Source organism: Mirounga angustirostris, unplaced genomic scaffold (genome assembly GCF_029215605.1).
Source record: "Mirounga angustirostris isolate CCGP_5_RB_7025 unplaced genomic scaffold, mMirAng1.0.hap1 SCAF_4, whole genome shotgun sequence".
NCBI lineage: Eukaryota > Metazoa > Chordata > Mammalia > Carnivora > Phocidae > Mirounga > Mirounga angustirostris.
The window spans coordinates 138176494-138195091 of NW_026991712.1; the positions used below are offsets into that span (position 1 = coordinate 138176494).

Genomic DNA, 18598 nt, shown 5'->3' on the forward strand with positions numbered 1-18598 from the left:
GATTGTGGTACCATTCTGAGTGTTCACTAGTGCAATGGTCAATGGAAATTATTCCAGTATGTTTCCTAGCAGAATAGTCATTACAAAAACAAATATGGTGTAAGATAAATACTGTAAAAGTAATGAAAGCTTCAACTGGTAAAGCAAGGTGCATTTGTTTCCTAGGGCTTCCATAACAAGTTTATTCTCTCACCGTTCTGGAGGTTGATTTTTTTTTTTTTTAAATTAGGAACCGGATGTTGAAATTTTCTTCACTTATTGAGATGATATATGATTCTTCTTTCTTATTCTATTTTATATTGTCCGAATTTTTCAAATATTAAACCAAGGTTACATTCCTGACATAAACCCCACTTGGTCATGTATAATCATCACAATTATTTATTATATAATTATATATTTATGTTATTTATGATAATTATACAATGGGATTTAATTAGCTAAAATATTTGCATCAATGTATATGAGGTGTATTTATCTGTAATGGGGTTTTTATTTTCTTTCTGGTACGGTCTGGTTTTGTTATTGAGGTAATGCTGACTTTATTTTGTTTGTTTCTTTTTATTTTATGTTTTTAAATTCAGGTATAATTAATATACAGTGTTATATTAGTATCAGGTGTACAATATAGTGATTCAACGATTCTATACATTACTCAGTGATCCTCGTGATTAGTGTACTCTTAATGTACTCTTAACCCTCTTCACCTGTTTCACCATACCCCCCCACCCCCCTGCCCACCTCCCCTCTGGGAACCATCGTTTGTTCTCTATAGTTAAGAGTCTGTTTCTTTTGTCTCTCTTTATTTTTCTTTGTTCATTTGTTTTGTTTCTTAAATTCCACATGACTGAAATCATATGGGATTTGTCTTTCTCTGACTGACTTCTGTCACTTACCCCTGTACTCTCTAGATCCATCCATGTTGTTTCAAATGGCAAGGTTTCATTCTTTTTTATGGCTGGGTAATATACCACTGTGTGTGTGTGTGCGCGTGTGTGTATGTGTGTGTGTGTATATATATATATATATACCACCTCTTCCTTATCCATTCATAAGTGGATGGCCACTTGGGCTGCTTCCATAGTTTGGTTATTGTAAATAATGCTACAGTAAACATATTGATGCATATATCTTTTTGAATTACTGTTTTTATATTCTTTGGGTAAATACCCAGTAGAGGAGTTACTGGATCATAGGGTAATTATATTTTTAACTTTTTAAAGAACTTCCATACTCTATTCCACAGTGGCTGCACCACTTTACATTCCCACCAGTAGTGAACGAGGGGTTCTTTTTCTCCCCATCCTTGTCAACACTTGTTTCTTGTGTTTTTGATTACATTTTATAATCCTTGAGTACATTTTATAAGATGAATAATAGCTACTTTAAAATCCATATCTACTAATTCCATCATCTCTATTATTTGAGGATCTATTTATATTGACAGATTTTTATTTTGGTTATGGATTATATTTTCCTGCTTATTTGCATGGCTGGGATTCTGGACATTATAAATTTTACTTTTTGTGGAATCTTACATATTCTTTTAAATATGGTTGTTCATTGTTCCAGCATGCAGTTCAGTATCTTACAAGTCAGTTTGATATATTCAAGGATTGTATTTAAACTTTCTTATGGGTCTAGAACAGCTTTTACTGGGGGGCTAATATAGCCCTAAGGCATGACCCTTCTGAAGTCTTTCTTCAATGTCCCCTTGAATTAAGAGGTCTTGCACTCTAGCAAGAACACACACTGTTTCTGGCCCTCTGTAACCATTGTGTGAGTACCAAAACAAATAAACAAACACAAAAAACAAAAACAACAAAAAATTGGAATCTTATTTTCCTCAGGACAAATATGATTTTGGAAAATAACATAACTGGGGTGCCTGGGTGGCTCAGTCGGTTAAGTGTCCGACTCCTGATTTTGGCCCAGGTCATGATCTCAGGGTTGTGAGATCGAGCCCTGCACTGGGCTTCGTGCTGGGCATGGAGCCTGATTAAAAGATTCTCTCTCTCCCTCTCCGTCTAATCCTCCCACTCCCCTAAAAAACAAACATAACTTGATTTATACATTTTATCCCTTACTGATAAATCTTTGTCTTCAAAAAACTATACAAGTATTAATATATTTTTTTTATTCAACCATTTGCCTTTATATAATTGAAAACATAAATGATAAAAGAGTTTAGTGTCGAGTGCCTGGGTGGCTCAGTCGTTAAGCGTCTGCCTTCGGTTCAGGTCATGATCCCAGGGTCCTGGGATGGAGTCCCATATCGGGCTCCCCGCTCGGCAGGAGGCCTGCTTCTCCCTTTCCCACTCCCCCTGCTTGTGTTCCTGCTCTCGCTATCTGTCAAATAAATAAATGAAATCTTAAAAAAAAAAAAGTTTAGTGTCACTAAAGAAATACAAATTAAATGACTATAAAGGAAGATGTCATAATTATTAAGTTAAAAAATAAAACTAGGAACCCAAATACTTGTTCATCTTAAATTCGTAATAATTTTGTTAGCACTGTAAGTTACTACCTGTTCTTGGAAAGTAGCTTTATGTACATAAGGAGGGTCATAAAACTTACTGTATCCCTTCCATCTAGTGATCTGATTTTTTGTTCTAAGGGAACTTCTTGGCTTCCTTCCTGTTTGTCCCTTCAGGTGGAACACAATCTAATAGGCCTCTGGGAAACCACAGCCCTCCTCAATTTCACCCCTGCTCAGACCAAGGCCCAAGCTAATCTAAGTATCACAGTTGGGGGTGGGGTGGGGTAGGGTGCTGAGGGGTAGAGGAAGGTAGGGAGGGAAATGGACAGAGAGACCCCTCACAAGAGTGTTCTATGTGGGTACAGAACCAAAGGAACAATTCTCAAAAAAAAAAAAAAGCCCAGTATGTGTTTTTGACTCCTATCAAAATCCCTCTTCTGGAGGTGAAGGGGAATGCAGCTTTAAGTCATGGTGTTTATAATATAGAATGCCCCACCAGATTCTGTGCTACAACCAGAAATCCATGGTAAAGTTTTGGGGGTACATTCTGAGAGAAAAGTTGATTAAATGAATTAAACCCATAAAAGGTGAACAATAAAAAATGTGGAATTCATTAAAAAAAAACAGTTGAAAGAACTGGGTGTGTTTATTCTGAAAAAAGAGAAAACGGGAAGTAGGAAAAAGACACAATAGCTATTTTCTGAGAGTTAAAGGATAATTCCACAAAAAAAGAAGAGTCTTATTTGTGTTGCTTCCAAGGACAAGTGGAGACACTTTATATTCTGCCACAGTATCACCGCTTGAACCATGCCTACTACCCATATCCAAAGCCATCCCCGGGTCCTGAGTGTCTGAACTGGTGCTGGTCCTAATAGATAAAAGCATGGGTTGTAGCATCTGGCAGGCCTGGATTTGAATTTCAGCTTGGTCACTTTCGGACTGTGCGATCTTAGGGAATTTTTGTTTAACTTTTTCTGTACATCTTTTTTTTTTTTTTTAAAGATTTTATTTATTTATTGGAGAGAGAGAGAGTGAGAGAGAGCATGAGAGGGGAAAGGGTCAGAGGGAGAAGCAGACTCCCCACCGAGCAGGGAGCCCGACATGGGACTTGATCCCGGGACTTCAGGATCATGACCTGAGCCGAAGGCAGTCGCTCAACCAACTGAGCCACCCAGGCACCCTGTACATCTTCTTTATAAAATGGAGATAATTTCTCATTTTCTGGATGGTTTTGCAGACAAATGTATAAAAAACATAGTAAGTCCTCAATAAAAATCTTAAGTGAAGGAAAGAAATCTAGAATTGTTGAGTATCATAAGGTATTAGATTTGAGCTAGAAATACAGGAGATTCCAGCTATTTGAATGGTCCTTGAAGTACTGAGCTCCCTGTCTCTAAAACCATTCAAGCAGAGACTAAGTAGTTGCTTGACAGAAATCATTTTTTTAAAGGGATTTTTTTCCTTTGCCTATATATTTTTTCCATGTCTATTTTTAAAGGGGACATTTCCAATGCCCATTCTAATGTTAATTCTCTCTTTAACCACAAGATGGCATTCACAGTTCAATCTTTGGGGAATAAAATAAAGCCAGCATTCCTCCTTAAAAAGGCATTAAATATATAATTATGTAAATCTATCAAAATAATGTTTAACTTCAAAAGCCCTGAAAGGACAGCACAAACATACATTAAAGTAATGTATTCAGCATAAATGTTTTCTATATAACTGGAGAAAAGGGAATCAAACATAGTAATCCCATATTTTTGTGAGTTAAAACGCAAAATCAGATAGGAACTTAGGAATAATATATATTAACCCCTTAATTTAAAATACAGTACAGCTATGTCCATAGTATATTTTATAAATATAGGAGTGTTTTATGAAGGAGAAAGGAACTAACATTGTTTAATAATAGAATTTGAGATGGACCAAAAAAACCTTTTCCACAGAAGGTAGACTTGATCTGTGCTTGCAGTTGGCTAGACCATATTTTCACATTGCCTGAAAAATTTAAGCTTTTAATAAGCATATATTAATAGGAAAGTAGGAAATAATTTAGTTTTAGTTTTCAAATACAAAATGTGTTTATCGGTAACTTTGGGCAAGTTGGTTAATCTCATGTTTCTCTCATTAGTAAACTGTAGACACTATCTACATCGATGTTTCCAGACTTTCTGTGGAGAAATTTAGGGGTGACAACCCAGGTGAAGAGGGAGGTTGGGGATTTAGTCTTGAAGCTGTGTCTGTGTATAACAGGATGTGGTTTGACTCAGCCTGCGAGCTGCCTTGCTTCGGCTTTGCAGGAGGCTGATGGGTACTACGGTGGGGTTACACTTAAGAGTGTAGGCGTCAACTCCACAGCATGGCTGGTGTTCCATTAGGAAATGAAAGAATACCTGGTTCCTGTTCCTTCTGCACCTCTGACGTATGGACAAGAGCAATACTCTCCTCTGAAGCTGCGAAGAATGTAAAACTCCAGAACTGGTAACTTTTATTTAGATAACTTGCTGTCTGACAAAGCTTAGGCAACTGGCACAGGCATTTCCATTACCACATAAGCACTCATTAGCCACAGAGTATGACATGGTCAGTTTTACATGCGCATAAGGAAGAATATTTAACAAACAGCGTGCACTGCCTTCTAGTTTTGAATCTTTCATTCTTTCTCCAGAGAAAATAAACACAAACGACTGATTAGTCTCTAGATTCATATTCTTTCCCATGTCTTAGTAGAAATAAAGCATTTGCATGAATAATTAAGAGACAGGCAAGGCAACAGGGGAGGGAAAAAGGCCTTAGAAATGATCAAATGACCAAACCAAATGATCAGTTCGTGAATATTTATGAGCTGCTTATAATGACAATGGGATCCTATTAATACTAACTAAAAACATGTGTACAACTTAAGAATTTGCATAAAATATTCATAACAGTCATTTATATTTCCAGTTTTCAATCACTCTTCTACTACACTCTTAGAATTCCCCAAATAGAACCATTATCTTTCTATTAGAACTGGCCTTAATACAAGTCAGGGTCTACGTTTAATTTTTCTAAAAGTTAAGTGTCTTCGCAGTTAATTCACCTATTGAGTGGGGCAACAGGGTAAGTATGTACCATTCAACAAACACAACTGCGTGCCTGCTAGGTGCCGGGTACCGTGTTAAGTGCTGAGAATAGAAAGCCACAATAATGGCCTTGCCCTGGTCACTCTCCATGAACTGATGAATTTCTCCACCACAGGTGCTGAAAGAGACAGGGACAGAGTGCTATGGAAGGAGAGCATGGGGGGACGTGGAAGCCTGACTCAGGGTTCCTTTCACAAAGAGATGTTGGGCTGGATTTTCACACCATCCTTGTGATGCACTTTGCCAGGCAGGAGAGAGCACAGCGGCTGAAAAGGGAAAAGAACCACGTGTATGCTGGAATTAAAATAAATGTGGTCATGGGGCGCCTGGGTGGCTCAGTTGGTTAAGCAACTGCCTTTGGCTCAGGTCATGATCCCGGAGTCCCGGGATTGAGTCCCGCATCAGGCTCCCTGCTCAGCAGGGAGTCTGCTTCTCCCTCTGACCCTCCTCCCTCTCATGCTCTCTGTCTCTCATTCTCTCTCTCGCAAATAAATAAAATCTTAAAAAAAATAAATAAATAAAATAAATGTGGTCATGATAGGTGGCCATGCCTGTGTTCTAACTGGAGAAAATGTTACAATTTTAACCTCTTTCTGACAGAGACTATATTTATTCTCTGAAAAGTTGGGGGGTGTGGGTTTTTGTCTCCTCCTTTCCTCAGGAACTGATAATTGTTGAATGTCTATAAGTCAACACTATATGACTATATATCTATGATCTCAAGAGAGCAAATGCAAAACAACTTTGCAAGGTAAGTCACGTTATCTCTATTTAACAGATAAGGAAACAAGCTGAAAGTGGGTAAGAATTTCTCTAAGATCTGTCTGACCCTAAGGCCCATGCTTTTTCCCCCCATGCTACCTCCAAAGAAAGGTGTTCTGTCTGAAAATGGAACTAGGGCCACAGTAGGAAAAGCATGAATAATAGTGAACCAAAGAGATACTGCTTGAAGAAGTTTACATGTATTAATTTATTAATCCTCCCAATCTCCTTGGGGGGTGGGTACAGTTATCACTGCCACTTAACAGATAAGGAAACTGAGGCACAAAGAAATCTAATAACTTGCCCTTGCCCTATCAAGGCATTGGTAACTGGCAGAGCCAGGATTGAAATTCAGATAGTCTGGCTCCCGTGTCCCTGTGCTTAAGGACTCCACATTCCACCTTTTCATTCAGACCAAAGCCTAACTCTAGACCACCAGCAAAGACCCTGCTGGGAAAGATATCCCAGGCGGAAGGCACAAAGTGGTGAAGAGATCTTATGTCCCGAAATAATAGTGAGAAAAAAGAACTTCGTGTGGCTTAAGAATCGAGTCTTGATTGATGAGGAGATGGGAGGACAGTAGGAGGAGGGATATGAAGCAGGAAAGATAGGTCTTTTTCCTTAATGCTATGCAGATGAAAGGCTGTTAATTTGCATTTTCTGGCTTTTTTTTAAACAGGAAATTTCAGTGCAAAAAAAGCATTTTCAATATTAAAACAGAGAAACGCATAATGGTATTATTGTATTGCATGCACATATAGACCAATCACTCACTTGCAAAGATGCCCAAACATTTTCTACTTGAGTCTCTAGGAATTGACCACTTTATTATATTGTATTTTGACAGAACATGAGACTTCTAATAATTATTTGAAAAAGAAGTGGATTCATCACACTTTAGATTTTTGCAACATATTGTTGCACACTTATGCTACAATAAAATTATTCAGCTAAATGTAATATCTTTCAAAAACTTTATTTAGTGTTTTTAAATTAATCAACTCCAAAATTTGAAAAAAACTATCATTTGATCTAAATATATTCTCATCAACCACCAGATGGCATAAGGTGTGAGAGTTTTATTCTGACAAGTCAACCATGCACATGATAATTTGACCTGCAACTTCAAAATAATGTATTTGGAAAAGTGTTCTAGCACTCAAACAGCTCACAATTATTTCAGCCATATGTAGAAGTGTATGGATAAGTTGAAAATGACATGGCCCTACTATTTCTAAATTTGGGGTTCTGTGGGATGCTGGCATTACATAATGAATTGATGATCAAATAAATAAAACAAAGCAGTCTGTTAAAGGAAATAAAAAAGGAAGTCATGTCAAAGCAAAATTAACCTTATATTCTAAGTAGCTTTCTTTAACTCTAAACGAAACTTGAAACACAGCTTCAAGAAAAAAACATGCTTGTACGCCTTCAAATTCTGCTTTAAAAAACTTTTCTACTGCCTATAATTTATTTGGAAAGCAGAAAAATATCGAATGCAAAAGCTTTTCTCCACTTTGGCTCGAAGGGAAGTTTTCACAGACGTCAACTGAAAAAAGAATATCCAACCGAAAAACCCAATCTGAATTATGATGTTAAAGGACAGGAAAGTATGTTTTTTTTTAAGAACTTCAATTTCTACACAAATTCAAAATACAGCACATTATTTTTATTAATCCTGTATTTCCATTTGTTAGCAAGCTAAAGAGCTAAAAACTAAGGTAAATGCCAAAAAAAGAGGAGGGATCTTTAATTCCCCTTGTGTTGTGTAGAATATTTACTGAGTACTTTGAAATAAGCGTACTAGAATAAATAAGTACTATAACCTAGCCAACATCACAGGGCTTTGCTCTAGTATGATGAAAAAGAAAAACTGCCTTTAGGACTCAAGTGACCAAAGATGAGATTAAGATCCCTTCGATGTAGTCTAATAGACAATGATTTCTGGAGATACTGTAATAGTTTAATTTCATATTTTACTATATACTTCCTCGTTAGATGAAATAATTTGGTTCCTGAATGAAAAATCTGTGGAAGAGGAAAAGATATTTGGAACTATGAGAAGGATGAAAAGCTAACTGGTGATATATAAACAGGGTTCTGTTTTGTTTTTTCCAATTTTTTAAGAGAGTTTATTTAAGAGAGAAAGAGAGCGCACATGCGCACAAGTGGGGGAAAGGGGCAGAGGGAGAGAGAGAATCTCAAGCAAACTCCCCACTGAGCCCGGAACCCCAAGTGGGGCTCCATCCCACAACTCTGAGATCATGAACGGAACCGAAATCAAGAGTCGACAGCTTAACCGACAGTCACCAAGGCACCCCTTTCCTAGTTCTAAGTCATATGTTGATAAGGATAATGGGAATGGGCGAAAGAGAATTAATGCAGGGGGTATTGTGAGAGTCCTTCACTGTGCCTCATGTCCATCTTTATTTTTGGCAGTCAATAGGTGAAAATTAATAAAGGGAACCCTCACTAAAATGGAGTTGGGGGGCCAGAAGGTGGAGCCCTACTACCCAACATCAATTACAAGAACTGTCCATTACAGAGGAATCATCAACAGAAAAGAATCCTCAAAATCCTCGGTCACAAATAGCAACAGGGAAAGATGTACATTGCATCTCCTGTAAGAAACTGACTACTCCAGCAACTCAGCCAATGACAAACAGGCATCATTCTGAACACTTGCTTTTCTCCCATGGACTTCCTTTCAAAACAACTCTTCCCAACTTCTTCTTTCTCTATAAAGTGACATTCCTCTTCCTAATTTCTTGGACTTGCCCTGTGGTTTTGACCTAGCTTGCAAATCCCAAATTGCTATTCTCTGCTATTCCTGAATAAACCCATTTTTGCTGGTCAAATAATTTACATTTTTAAGGTTAATAGTAGCAAAGATGTTTCCCACCTGGGTTCATAGGAAAGGAAAAAAATTATATGTCTAATTCTTGTTCTTATGTTTAGAAAAAGGCATCCATTGTTATTTCCAAAGATTTCTTCTGATGATTCAGTTAGACAGTAGAAAGTAAAATGATATTTAAGTTAATACAAAGTACTTACTTTAAATTCCATTCTTTAGGATGTTTTAATTCAGCTTTCTTCCATTTACAATACTCTACAACAAAATTTGGATCTTCAAGCACTGAAATTAGAGTTTTGAAAAAGGAGCTGTGTGTGCATTCTTTAATAATAGTTCAAAGTTTAAAATAATTTACTTTTCATCAAGTCGATATATGGCAATGATGTACACTATATAGTTCAAGTCATACTACAATGCTCACTTTACGAATTTCTTCCTTTTACTTGAACTTTGAAACAAGTAGATTTATCTTCAAAGTTTTCATTATAATAACATTTGTTTATATATCATTTATAGTAATGAAGAAGGTGTTAAAATAACTCATATAGAAACTACAGACACCACAGTTTAACACCACACTCACTACAAGTGAAAAAATAAAATCTTGGAGTTGGAAGTGACATTATAGGTCTTGATCTTCCACAAAGAATTTTCAACGGATGGATCAATTGGATGATCACCCAATCCAGCCTCTGAATGAATCCCTTGCCAATGACAGAAGACTTCCCTGTTGTTGGGAAACTGCCTGTTCCATTGCCAGACAGTAAGGTCACAATGTCTTTCTTAATCTGAGTGCTGAGTTTCCACTCGTCCTAGTTCTGACCTCTGGAGCAATACTAACTAGGTTCATCCTTTCCCCATGGGAGAGAGCCCTTCTAATATTTGAAGATAGCTCTCAGAACAGCCTCAGTTCCCTCAACTTCATCTTAAGACATGGCTTCTAGAGACCTAACCATCCTCACCATCCTGGTGGTAAACTTTGTTAATGTTCCTATTAAAGTTCACATCCAGAACTGGCTCAGGATCTTGATTTCTTTTGAATAGCAAAGGTGTAAGTGGGTTACTACCTCCCTTGACCTGTGTGCTACACTTCTATCAATTCATCTCAGATCTGTAGTAGGATTTTCTGGAAATCACATTACACCACTGGCACATATGTCTGTGGTTAATTATAAGCCTTATGCCTTCAATCAAATTAACATAAAATTTATTGAAAGCCAGATCTCACACACACACACACACACCTTATCTATCATCTATCTATCTATCTATCTATCTATCTATCTATCTATCTATCTATCTATCATTTCCCTGTTTCTTGTAATTGTTCTGGGTTTATAGTCTTGAACAATTTAACCAACTAGATGCTCTCCACCAGACTTACCTTTATCTGGAGCTTCCCTCTAAACAATGATTGATTAACCTCTGCTAGCCTGATGAAATATGTCATTGATAGAAACATTTAAACTGAATAGTTCTCATTTTCTTCTATTAATATTATATAATTTTCACCAGCAATGTTCCTGTCTTTTTTTTCTTCCTTCAAACACAAATACACATACATACACTTTTTTTTTTTAAAGATTTTATTTATTTTATTTGAGAGAGCACAAGTGAGGGGAGGAGCAGAGGGAGAAAAGCAAACTCCCCACTGAGCAGGGAGCCCTGGATGGAGCTTAATCCTAGGACCCTGGGATCATGACCTGAGCTGAAGGCAGACACTTAACCAACTGGGCTACCCAGGCACCTCTACATACATATTCTTATAGCCTTTATTAATATTCTTTTTGTTAGTATTTAGACTTATGCTCCTCCATTCCTTATTAAGGAAGCAAATCTGAGCTCCCTAGGGTTCTTAGGTCTCATTATTTCCTTTAGATGATTATAGTACTAATATTAATAGAGTTCTTCCTACACATTGGACACCTGTAAAGTAGGTAAGCAGTGGTTACCATTACAATATACACTTTACAGATGAACAAACAGAAAATTGATTAATGTCTTCTCATTGGGACTATTCATTACCACTTAGACAAAATTTAAATTTGAGGTTTCTATTCAAGATTAATTCATACATTTCCTTAATTTTTTTGAAATCACCTTTCCTACATTTTCTGTTTGAATATGTGCATTAGTTTCTTCCTTATATGTTATGAAACACCAAATGGTATGGTCATCCTTCCTGAATATTTCCATTAATTTTATATCATTGACTCATCTTCTTCATTGCTTTCTCTGAGAGATGAAAAATGCCACAGTATTTGTACAGACTTTTATTTTAATGCTTCCTATTTTATCCCTATAATTTTTTCATTCACCATTCTACCATCTGACCATAAACTTCTTAAAAAGCTTAGCATAATATGTATGTTGTCTCTAACACACAGCCCATTGTCTAGACATGGAAGATGCTCAATGAGGGATGGTGGATAGGAGGGCAATAATGCAGGGGTAGGGGGCGCGTGAGAGCAAGAAGGAGGAAAGGACCAGTGAAATTTTGTCAGAAGTTTTTGAAGCTGAAATTCCCCATCATGACCATATCTCGTCTTTGTGGCAGTTTTGTAGTCTGTGGTAAAAAATCATCTTCTGTTGGCTCCATAATACACTTATTTCTTCCCTTCCTTCTAAGGATTACTGTACATCACCTTCACTTTGTTTTTTCCATGGCACATCTCTTGTCCAACATCTGTATAGGTTGATCTAAATTTTTCTTCTGCTGCTGGGACTGTCACATCCAAAGAAACATAATAGCATCAACTTGCCTTAGGATGTTTTATTTTCAGACATGTTATCTCATACTAACCACAGAGCAACTTAAAATAGAGTGGAATGCTTCTGTCAATGAAAAGAAATGAAAAACGAGGCACAAAGAGTTAAATGACTAACCTAAATTCACTTAACTGTATGTGGCAGAAGCAGTACAGAGCTATGGAGTCTCTAACTTCCAACCTCATGCTCTTCCCACTGCAGCCTTTTCAACCTTGGTTGCACATTGTAATCACCTGGGGACCTTTAAAAACTTGACTACTGCCAGCCCCTGCCCCCAGAGATCCTGATGTCAGTCTGGGGGGGTGCCTTTTACACGGGAATTTTTACAAGTTCCTCTGGTGGTTCTAATAAGCGGTAAAGACTGAGAACCACTGCATTAGAATGAGGTGATGCTGCCTCTTGCATCTAAATGCATTCTGGAGACACTTGCCCTTATTTCTAGCTCAAAGACTCAAAGAAGGGAAGTCTTTTAGGGTGAAAGCAAGCATCCCCATGATGTTTCAGGGTGTCTGGTCTGTCTGATGACAGCAAACCAACACCAAGAAGCCTCCACTCAGTATTACAGGGTACACTGGTCTGAAGGAATTCTTTTCCCTTTAACATAAATATTTCCTTATGGATCATATTCTGTCATTAAGGTGCTGTTGCCCACAACCATATGTATTGGTTTTTCTCTGCCAGAATTTTATTTGCCATTCTATACTGATGGACAGAGAACAGTGGATCATCAGTACATTTCCCCATATGATTGCCTATGATTATAAACTAATAATTACAATTATTGAAAAATATACTGCATATACTTCGGAGTTTGAATTTAAATCTCAGGCTACATAGAGATAGCATTTTTATACCACACTATGGAAGCAGTATAGCATGATAAAAAGAGCAACAGATGTGGAGTCAGAGGAACTGGGTCAAGTCCTAGAGTGACAGCCTACTTGTACTAATAACAGCCACCTTCATTGAGCACTCACTATGTGCTAGGCACTATTTTAATTGCTTCAGTGCTATGAGATATGTGATGTAATTATTCTCATTTTACAGACAGGGAACTGACACAGAGAGGTTAAGAAACTCACCCAAGGTCACATAGCTAGTAAGTAGCAGAGCCAGAATTAAATCTCAGCAATCTGGCTCTAGAATTTATACTCTTTACCAATATATAATATCCCCTCTTACCTGTGTGACTTTAGGTAAATTACTTAGCTTCTCTTGGTCTTGGTTTTCTCATCTCTAAGACAGAGTAATAATAATAATAATGATGCCTGGTTCATAGGCTTGATATACTACTATGCATGACATATATTAGGCATTCAGTAAACATTGGTTGACAAATGAATAAAAGATTAAGATGAGGATGATTAAAAAACAATACAGAGTATACTTTGTAAACTGTATTGTACATGAATAAACTTACTATTACTATGGCACACATGACTATGGGTGGATTTGTAGCACAAAGATATGGAAAAGAGTTAATACCCCAAATCAAAATATAACCACTCATCAGTATGAATAAAAAAGCTTTTAAAAATATGCACAAGAGTTTCATAATCTTTGCAGTGATAAGAATGTAACTGTAGAGGGGCACCTGGGTAGCTCAGCTGGTTAAGCATCCGACTCTTGATTTCAGCTAAGGTCATGATCTCAGGGCTGTGAGCTTGAGCCCTGTGTTGGACTCTGAGCTGGGAGTGGAGACTGCTTAAGATTCTCTCTCCCCCCTGCCCCTACGTCTCTCTAAAAAAAATAAAATAAATTTTTAAAAAAGAATGTAACTGTAGAAACTGAAGTTATTAGAAGTTTCCCTTTTATTTCTCAGTAGCTGAAGAAGCATTCTATAATCTCAAAACTTCATCTTTATTATTGCCAGGAAATTAGGCTGTTAAAAAATAGTATTGGATCTCATCCAGCTGAATTATCCAAAAACAAAATGGCCAGCAGCACATGTAAGGTTTAAATTTAATTTTTAAAAATTAAGTGCTGGTTATTATTAAAGGAAAGCTCCTGAAACATTCTTATAACAAATCCCTAGGGGAAGAACAGGCAGGGTGATTGTGAAATCTTGCACCAAGGGCTAGAATCAGTCTCAGAAATTCTTCTGGGCTAGAGGCAGCCACTAAAGCTATTGCCTTTGCAAAAGGGGATAAATTACATACTAAGTAGTGATAACCATGGAAATGAGAACCAAATTAAACATTTTAGTATTAACTCTTTTGAAGAAGAAACTGCAGTCAGTGGTACTTCATTATTTCCTTCCATTTTTAATTGTTTTTTATTGCAAGACAATCATTTCCAAATTCCCTGAAGTTCTGGCATGTGCTTCTATTTGTTTTTCTTAGCAGTTTGAAGTTTCCAAATGCTTCTATATATTTACATGCTATTCCATAAGACACCATTTTCTTGGTTTGTTTTGTGGTTGAAGGAGTTGGATGCTGAGTCTTTCCCTAGACTGTGCCAACTGCCTCTGGACGCCTTGTTTGTTAAGGGTTCCTGCCTCCTGGAGCCCATCTGAGTTCCTCAGTGTTTCCACACAGGAGGTACTCAAGATGTGTTTGCTGAGTTGACTAGGCAGCACCCAACCAAAAATCTATGAAATGAAATAAATACTCATGTACTCTGGCATCAAAAGTAATAAAATTCTTTATACTGATAGTGTTGCCAAAGATTGTGTTTCTTTAAGCACCTTAATAATTTTTCATAACCACTAATCTATGATTAGTGAGGAAGGTAATGGGTGATCAAAAAATAATACCCAACATCCTGAAAGAACATGTAATTTCTTAGAAGTTACTGATCTAATTTATTTTTAAATATTTGTTAAGCTTGGCATTACTTTTTGCTCTAATTTGTGCCTTAAAACTACAAACTTTTTTGGTGATATTTTGTTCTATTGAAACCAAATATGAGACTATCACAATAATGAGATGAAATTCAGTGAGACCACAGATTAAAGCAGTGGTCATCAGGGTGGAGTGGGGATGGAAACACTCCTAATGTTGTAGGAGATAAAGTAAACAAGGCTTAATTTGGCAGGTAAAGAGCTCTAAGAAGTGTCTATGATTTTGGTTTAGACAAGTAAATGCAATAATGGTGATCTAGCACTAACCAAGGGAGGTGATAATGGTGGGAGGATAGGTTTTGGGGCAAGATAGTGAATTAACTTTGGGACATCTTAAGTAGGAGATGCCTGAAACCCATGTAGGTGAAAGTCCAATGGACAGTTGTAAATATGCATGCAGAATTCAGAAGAGGGCCTGACCAGTGATGAGGCTTTGGGAATTACTGGCAGGTAGCATAGCAAAAAAGAGTACAAGTAAGATAAAGGCTAAAAAGTTATCATTGAACTTGGGAGTTAGGAAGTCATGGGTCACTTCTGAATGCTCCATTTCAGCAGGATAGCAGGGCAGCAGACTGGATAACTTACTTGGATCTAAATCATGAAATAGCACACTAAAGATTCAATTAGATGGGACAGAAAGTTGTCCAACTCTCCCCTTCTGTCTTTTTAGCTCCTAATATATGTGATTTTTTCCTTAGACTGATATAATTGAAAGCTCTAGGTTCATATGTTTTCTTGCTATCTTTCTACTTAATACTTTCTCTGGCTTTGAGGATAATTGTGTTTAGAATCAAAAAGGCTCCTCCTGCTATGAAGGTTCCATGTCTCGGGGTGGAGTAAAGTAAGTCTCATAAGATTGAGAACGTCATCTTTTATTCCTCCAACTGTCTATGTTTCTTTCTGACTTTGAATGAGGCTTCAGTCCAGGACTCTATACAAAAGAGGAACTAAATTAAGAGTTGTTGAATGTTTCATATATAAAGGTAACAGAGAAGTTTATCACCTTCTGATTATAAATATATGTCAATTAGTCTTTGAAAGCAAGACAAGTTGAGAATAATTAGGAGATTAATATACACAAAAGGACAAAAGATAAGGCTAGACCACCTTACATGGACTTCTATAGTATTCTGTGGCTTTTGATGTTGCTATTCCGGACCATGTCTTGTAGTAATCATTAAATGAGATTGCTTTAGTTGATCTGAAAATATACATTGAAATCAGATGAGTATTGGCAAGTTTCCTTTTTAAAATTATTTTGTCAGAGTAGATTGTTTCAGATAACAATATCCTGCCATAAGACATTAAACTGATTTGCCATTTCTAACAAATGATCTATCAATTTCTCCACTAACACATACAAATCACAAAAAAGAAAAACTCTCCAAAACATATTTCAAAATAAATGTTAAAAATGTACACCCATGTGTATATTATAAAAAGAAAAATACAAGTTTAAGATATCTGCCTTTCATGACTAACATTAAAAAAGGATTTTAATAAAAGCATCATATTTGCACTTCTTTTCTTTCTACAATAAACAGTTTTCTTAAATATCTATGCCAAATTTCAGTAAAATCACTTTTATTTCCTTTTTATTATGAGGAAAAGTAAAACACCAGAATTGAGACCAGTTTAATTTTCACACAGAATCTGGTCATTTTCATAGAAGGAAAAAACCAACTCTTCTAACAATCCTGCCTACACTTATCCTTCCCTGTACTAATATTACTCTATCCTAATGGAAGAGCAAAGATAATAAAATATTGAACTGCGAAACAGTCACTTAAATAACTGCATTTCTAATTTTTTTCCTACAAACAATTTAATTGCAGAGATTCTCAATGCTCTACAAACAAAATGTTTCTTTGGGCTGTTTTTCAGACATGTGAAATCACCAATTAGCTGGCTTAAGTAGATGCTGAAACATCAGACATAAAAGACCTTATGTCCGGTTTCCATTTGAAGTTCTTAGCTCTTTGGAGGAAGCAGCAACTTTTCAGTTAGAATGAGTACACCAGCATTAATTTTTATAGGTGAATTGTAGGTACCTTAAATATTGAACTCAATTTGGAAATGAATAGGACAATATCTAAATTCTTGAATGCGTCATTTATTTAAATGATAATTACAGATGCCTAATTTTAAGAGTAACATTTTTTCAAATGTGTTATTGTTTTTGCAATCACACTTAAGTAGAAATCTGAAACTGGGTGAAGATAAATTAATCACTACTATTATTGCTTCCAGAGCTACATGCGGTGCTTTACCCCACTAAATGACATATTAAACTAACATTAATTTTGCCAACGAAATGTTTCGGCATTTGGCAACAGAGGTAACAAAATGAAAGGCTGCATTATATCTCCTGCATGAAAAAGCTTGTGATCAATTTGCTGTCACAGATCATTTAGCAGACAACAATGACCCAAGAGGAAGGAAACTGTCAACACACTGTCTCGTGAAAAAAAATACACCATCTTTAGGCACAATCGTCTCCATTGTTTTTTTGTCTGTTTGACGACGACCCATGACCCTCTCCCTTCCCAGCGGTGTCCTGTTCAATTTCAAACTGTTAGCCTTCAGGGGCTTTCTTTTCTTCCCCAGAATAATTAAAAATATTACCCTAAAAGGTATGACTTTAGTATAGTTTGAATATACAAAGCAGAATGTCTTAAACATTTGAGAATACTGCATTTTCAATTCTGTAAAAGAAACACTCCTTAAAATAAGAGAACAGTAACAATTTTTATGATTATTCAGATAAGCTACTAAGTTCACAGGGAAGTATAAAAAATACATGTGTTTATAATTTGAAACATTAACAGGAATTTACTGAGTATTATCATTAGCATTATGAATAAGGAAAAGTAGAAGATAATTTAAAACTGAACATCAGAGCTTATTATCCTATTGGGAAAATAAAATATACACCCAAATTAGCAAATAGAATAGCTTTATATATTGACATATAAAGTGTTACATCATTTAACACAGACATTTGGAGATGACAATGACAGATACTTCTTTGGCAGTGGCAGTAAGCTAAAAAAGTTGGAAGAGAGAGATGTAACTTTGTCTTGGAGCCTTTAGGGAAGGAGTCACTTGGGATATGGACCTGGAACAGATGGCGGAGGCATTTTAAGTGAGGAGAACAGTATTAGCAATAGCTCAGATGGGAAGGAGCATGGTGCGTGTGCAACAGAGCATGTTGGGGGAAGAGACAATAGAAATGAGATAACTGACTAGGGTGGAGAGTTCCAATTTCAGAGGAATTGGAATTTGATAGAATAACTAAAACTGGGCAATGCAGATCTTCAGATTTAGGCAGAGAATGGGTTAGAGTTGATTCAGGAATCTGATTTATTAGGTGATAGAGAGCAAGCAGAAGTTCTTGAATAAGGCAAGTAAATTATGAACCACGTGTCTGAGTAAGAGTTTTTTCTGGCGTTAGTATACAGGGTGGAGTATATGAGAGATTAAATGCAGGGAGACAAGTTAGGAAACAGATGCAGTAATTCAGGCAAGAAATGCAGAGCTAACAGAGGGTGGGAGCAGAGACTATGGAGGTGAGGAGATGAATCTCTGACATGCTAATGAAATGACTGGACTGGTTTTCTGATAGGGTGTGAGAGGTGAAGGAATCTGAGGGTCAGATATTCTTCTAAAGCCCAGAAGACCATTTAGTTTTGCTATTAACAGAAAGCATCTAGAGACTCTGAAGTAAAATATGAGTTTAAATTTAAACATGGGTTTTAGGTGAT

General features: G+C 36.6%; 1 protein-coding gene across 3 annotated transcripts in view; it reads right to left on the reverse strand.

Annotated features, from left to right (window-relative positions):
• The window catches only part of LOC123859532 (inactive tyrosine-protein kinase transmembrane receptor ROR1), a 478330-nt gene that overhangs the window by 5703 nt on the left and 454029 nt on the right, over positions 1 to 18598 (reverse strand). Inside the window, exons 12-13 of one of the 3 annotated variants that reach the window (XM_054512827.2) lie at positions 15947 to 16035; positions 9424 to 9505 (exon numbers count right to left, since the gene is read on the reverse strand). In XM_054512827.2, coding sequence (XP_054368802.1) covers positions 9424 to 9505; positions 15947 to 16035 — 171 coding nt within the window. Of the gene's footprint in view, positions 1 to 9419; positions 9506 to 15946; positions 16036 to 17688; positions 17953 to 18598 lie in introns of those variants that run through there. The other 2 variants (XM_045897499.3, XM_064589028.1) reach the window with 2 other exon arrangements.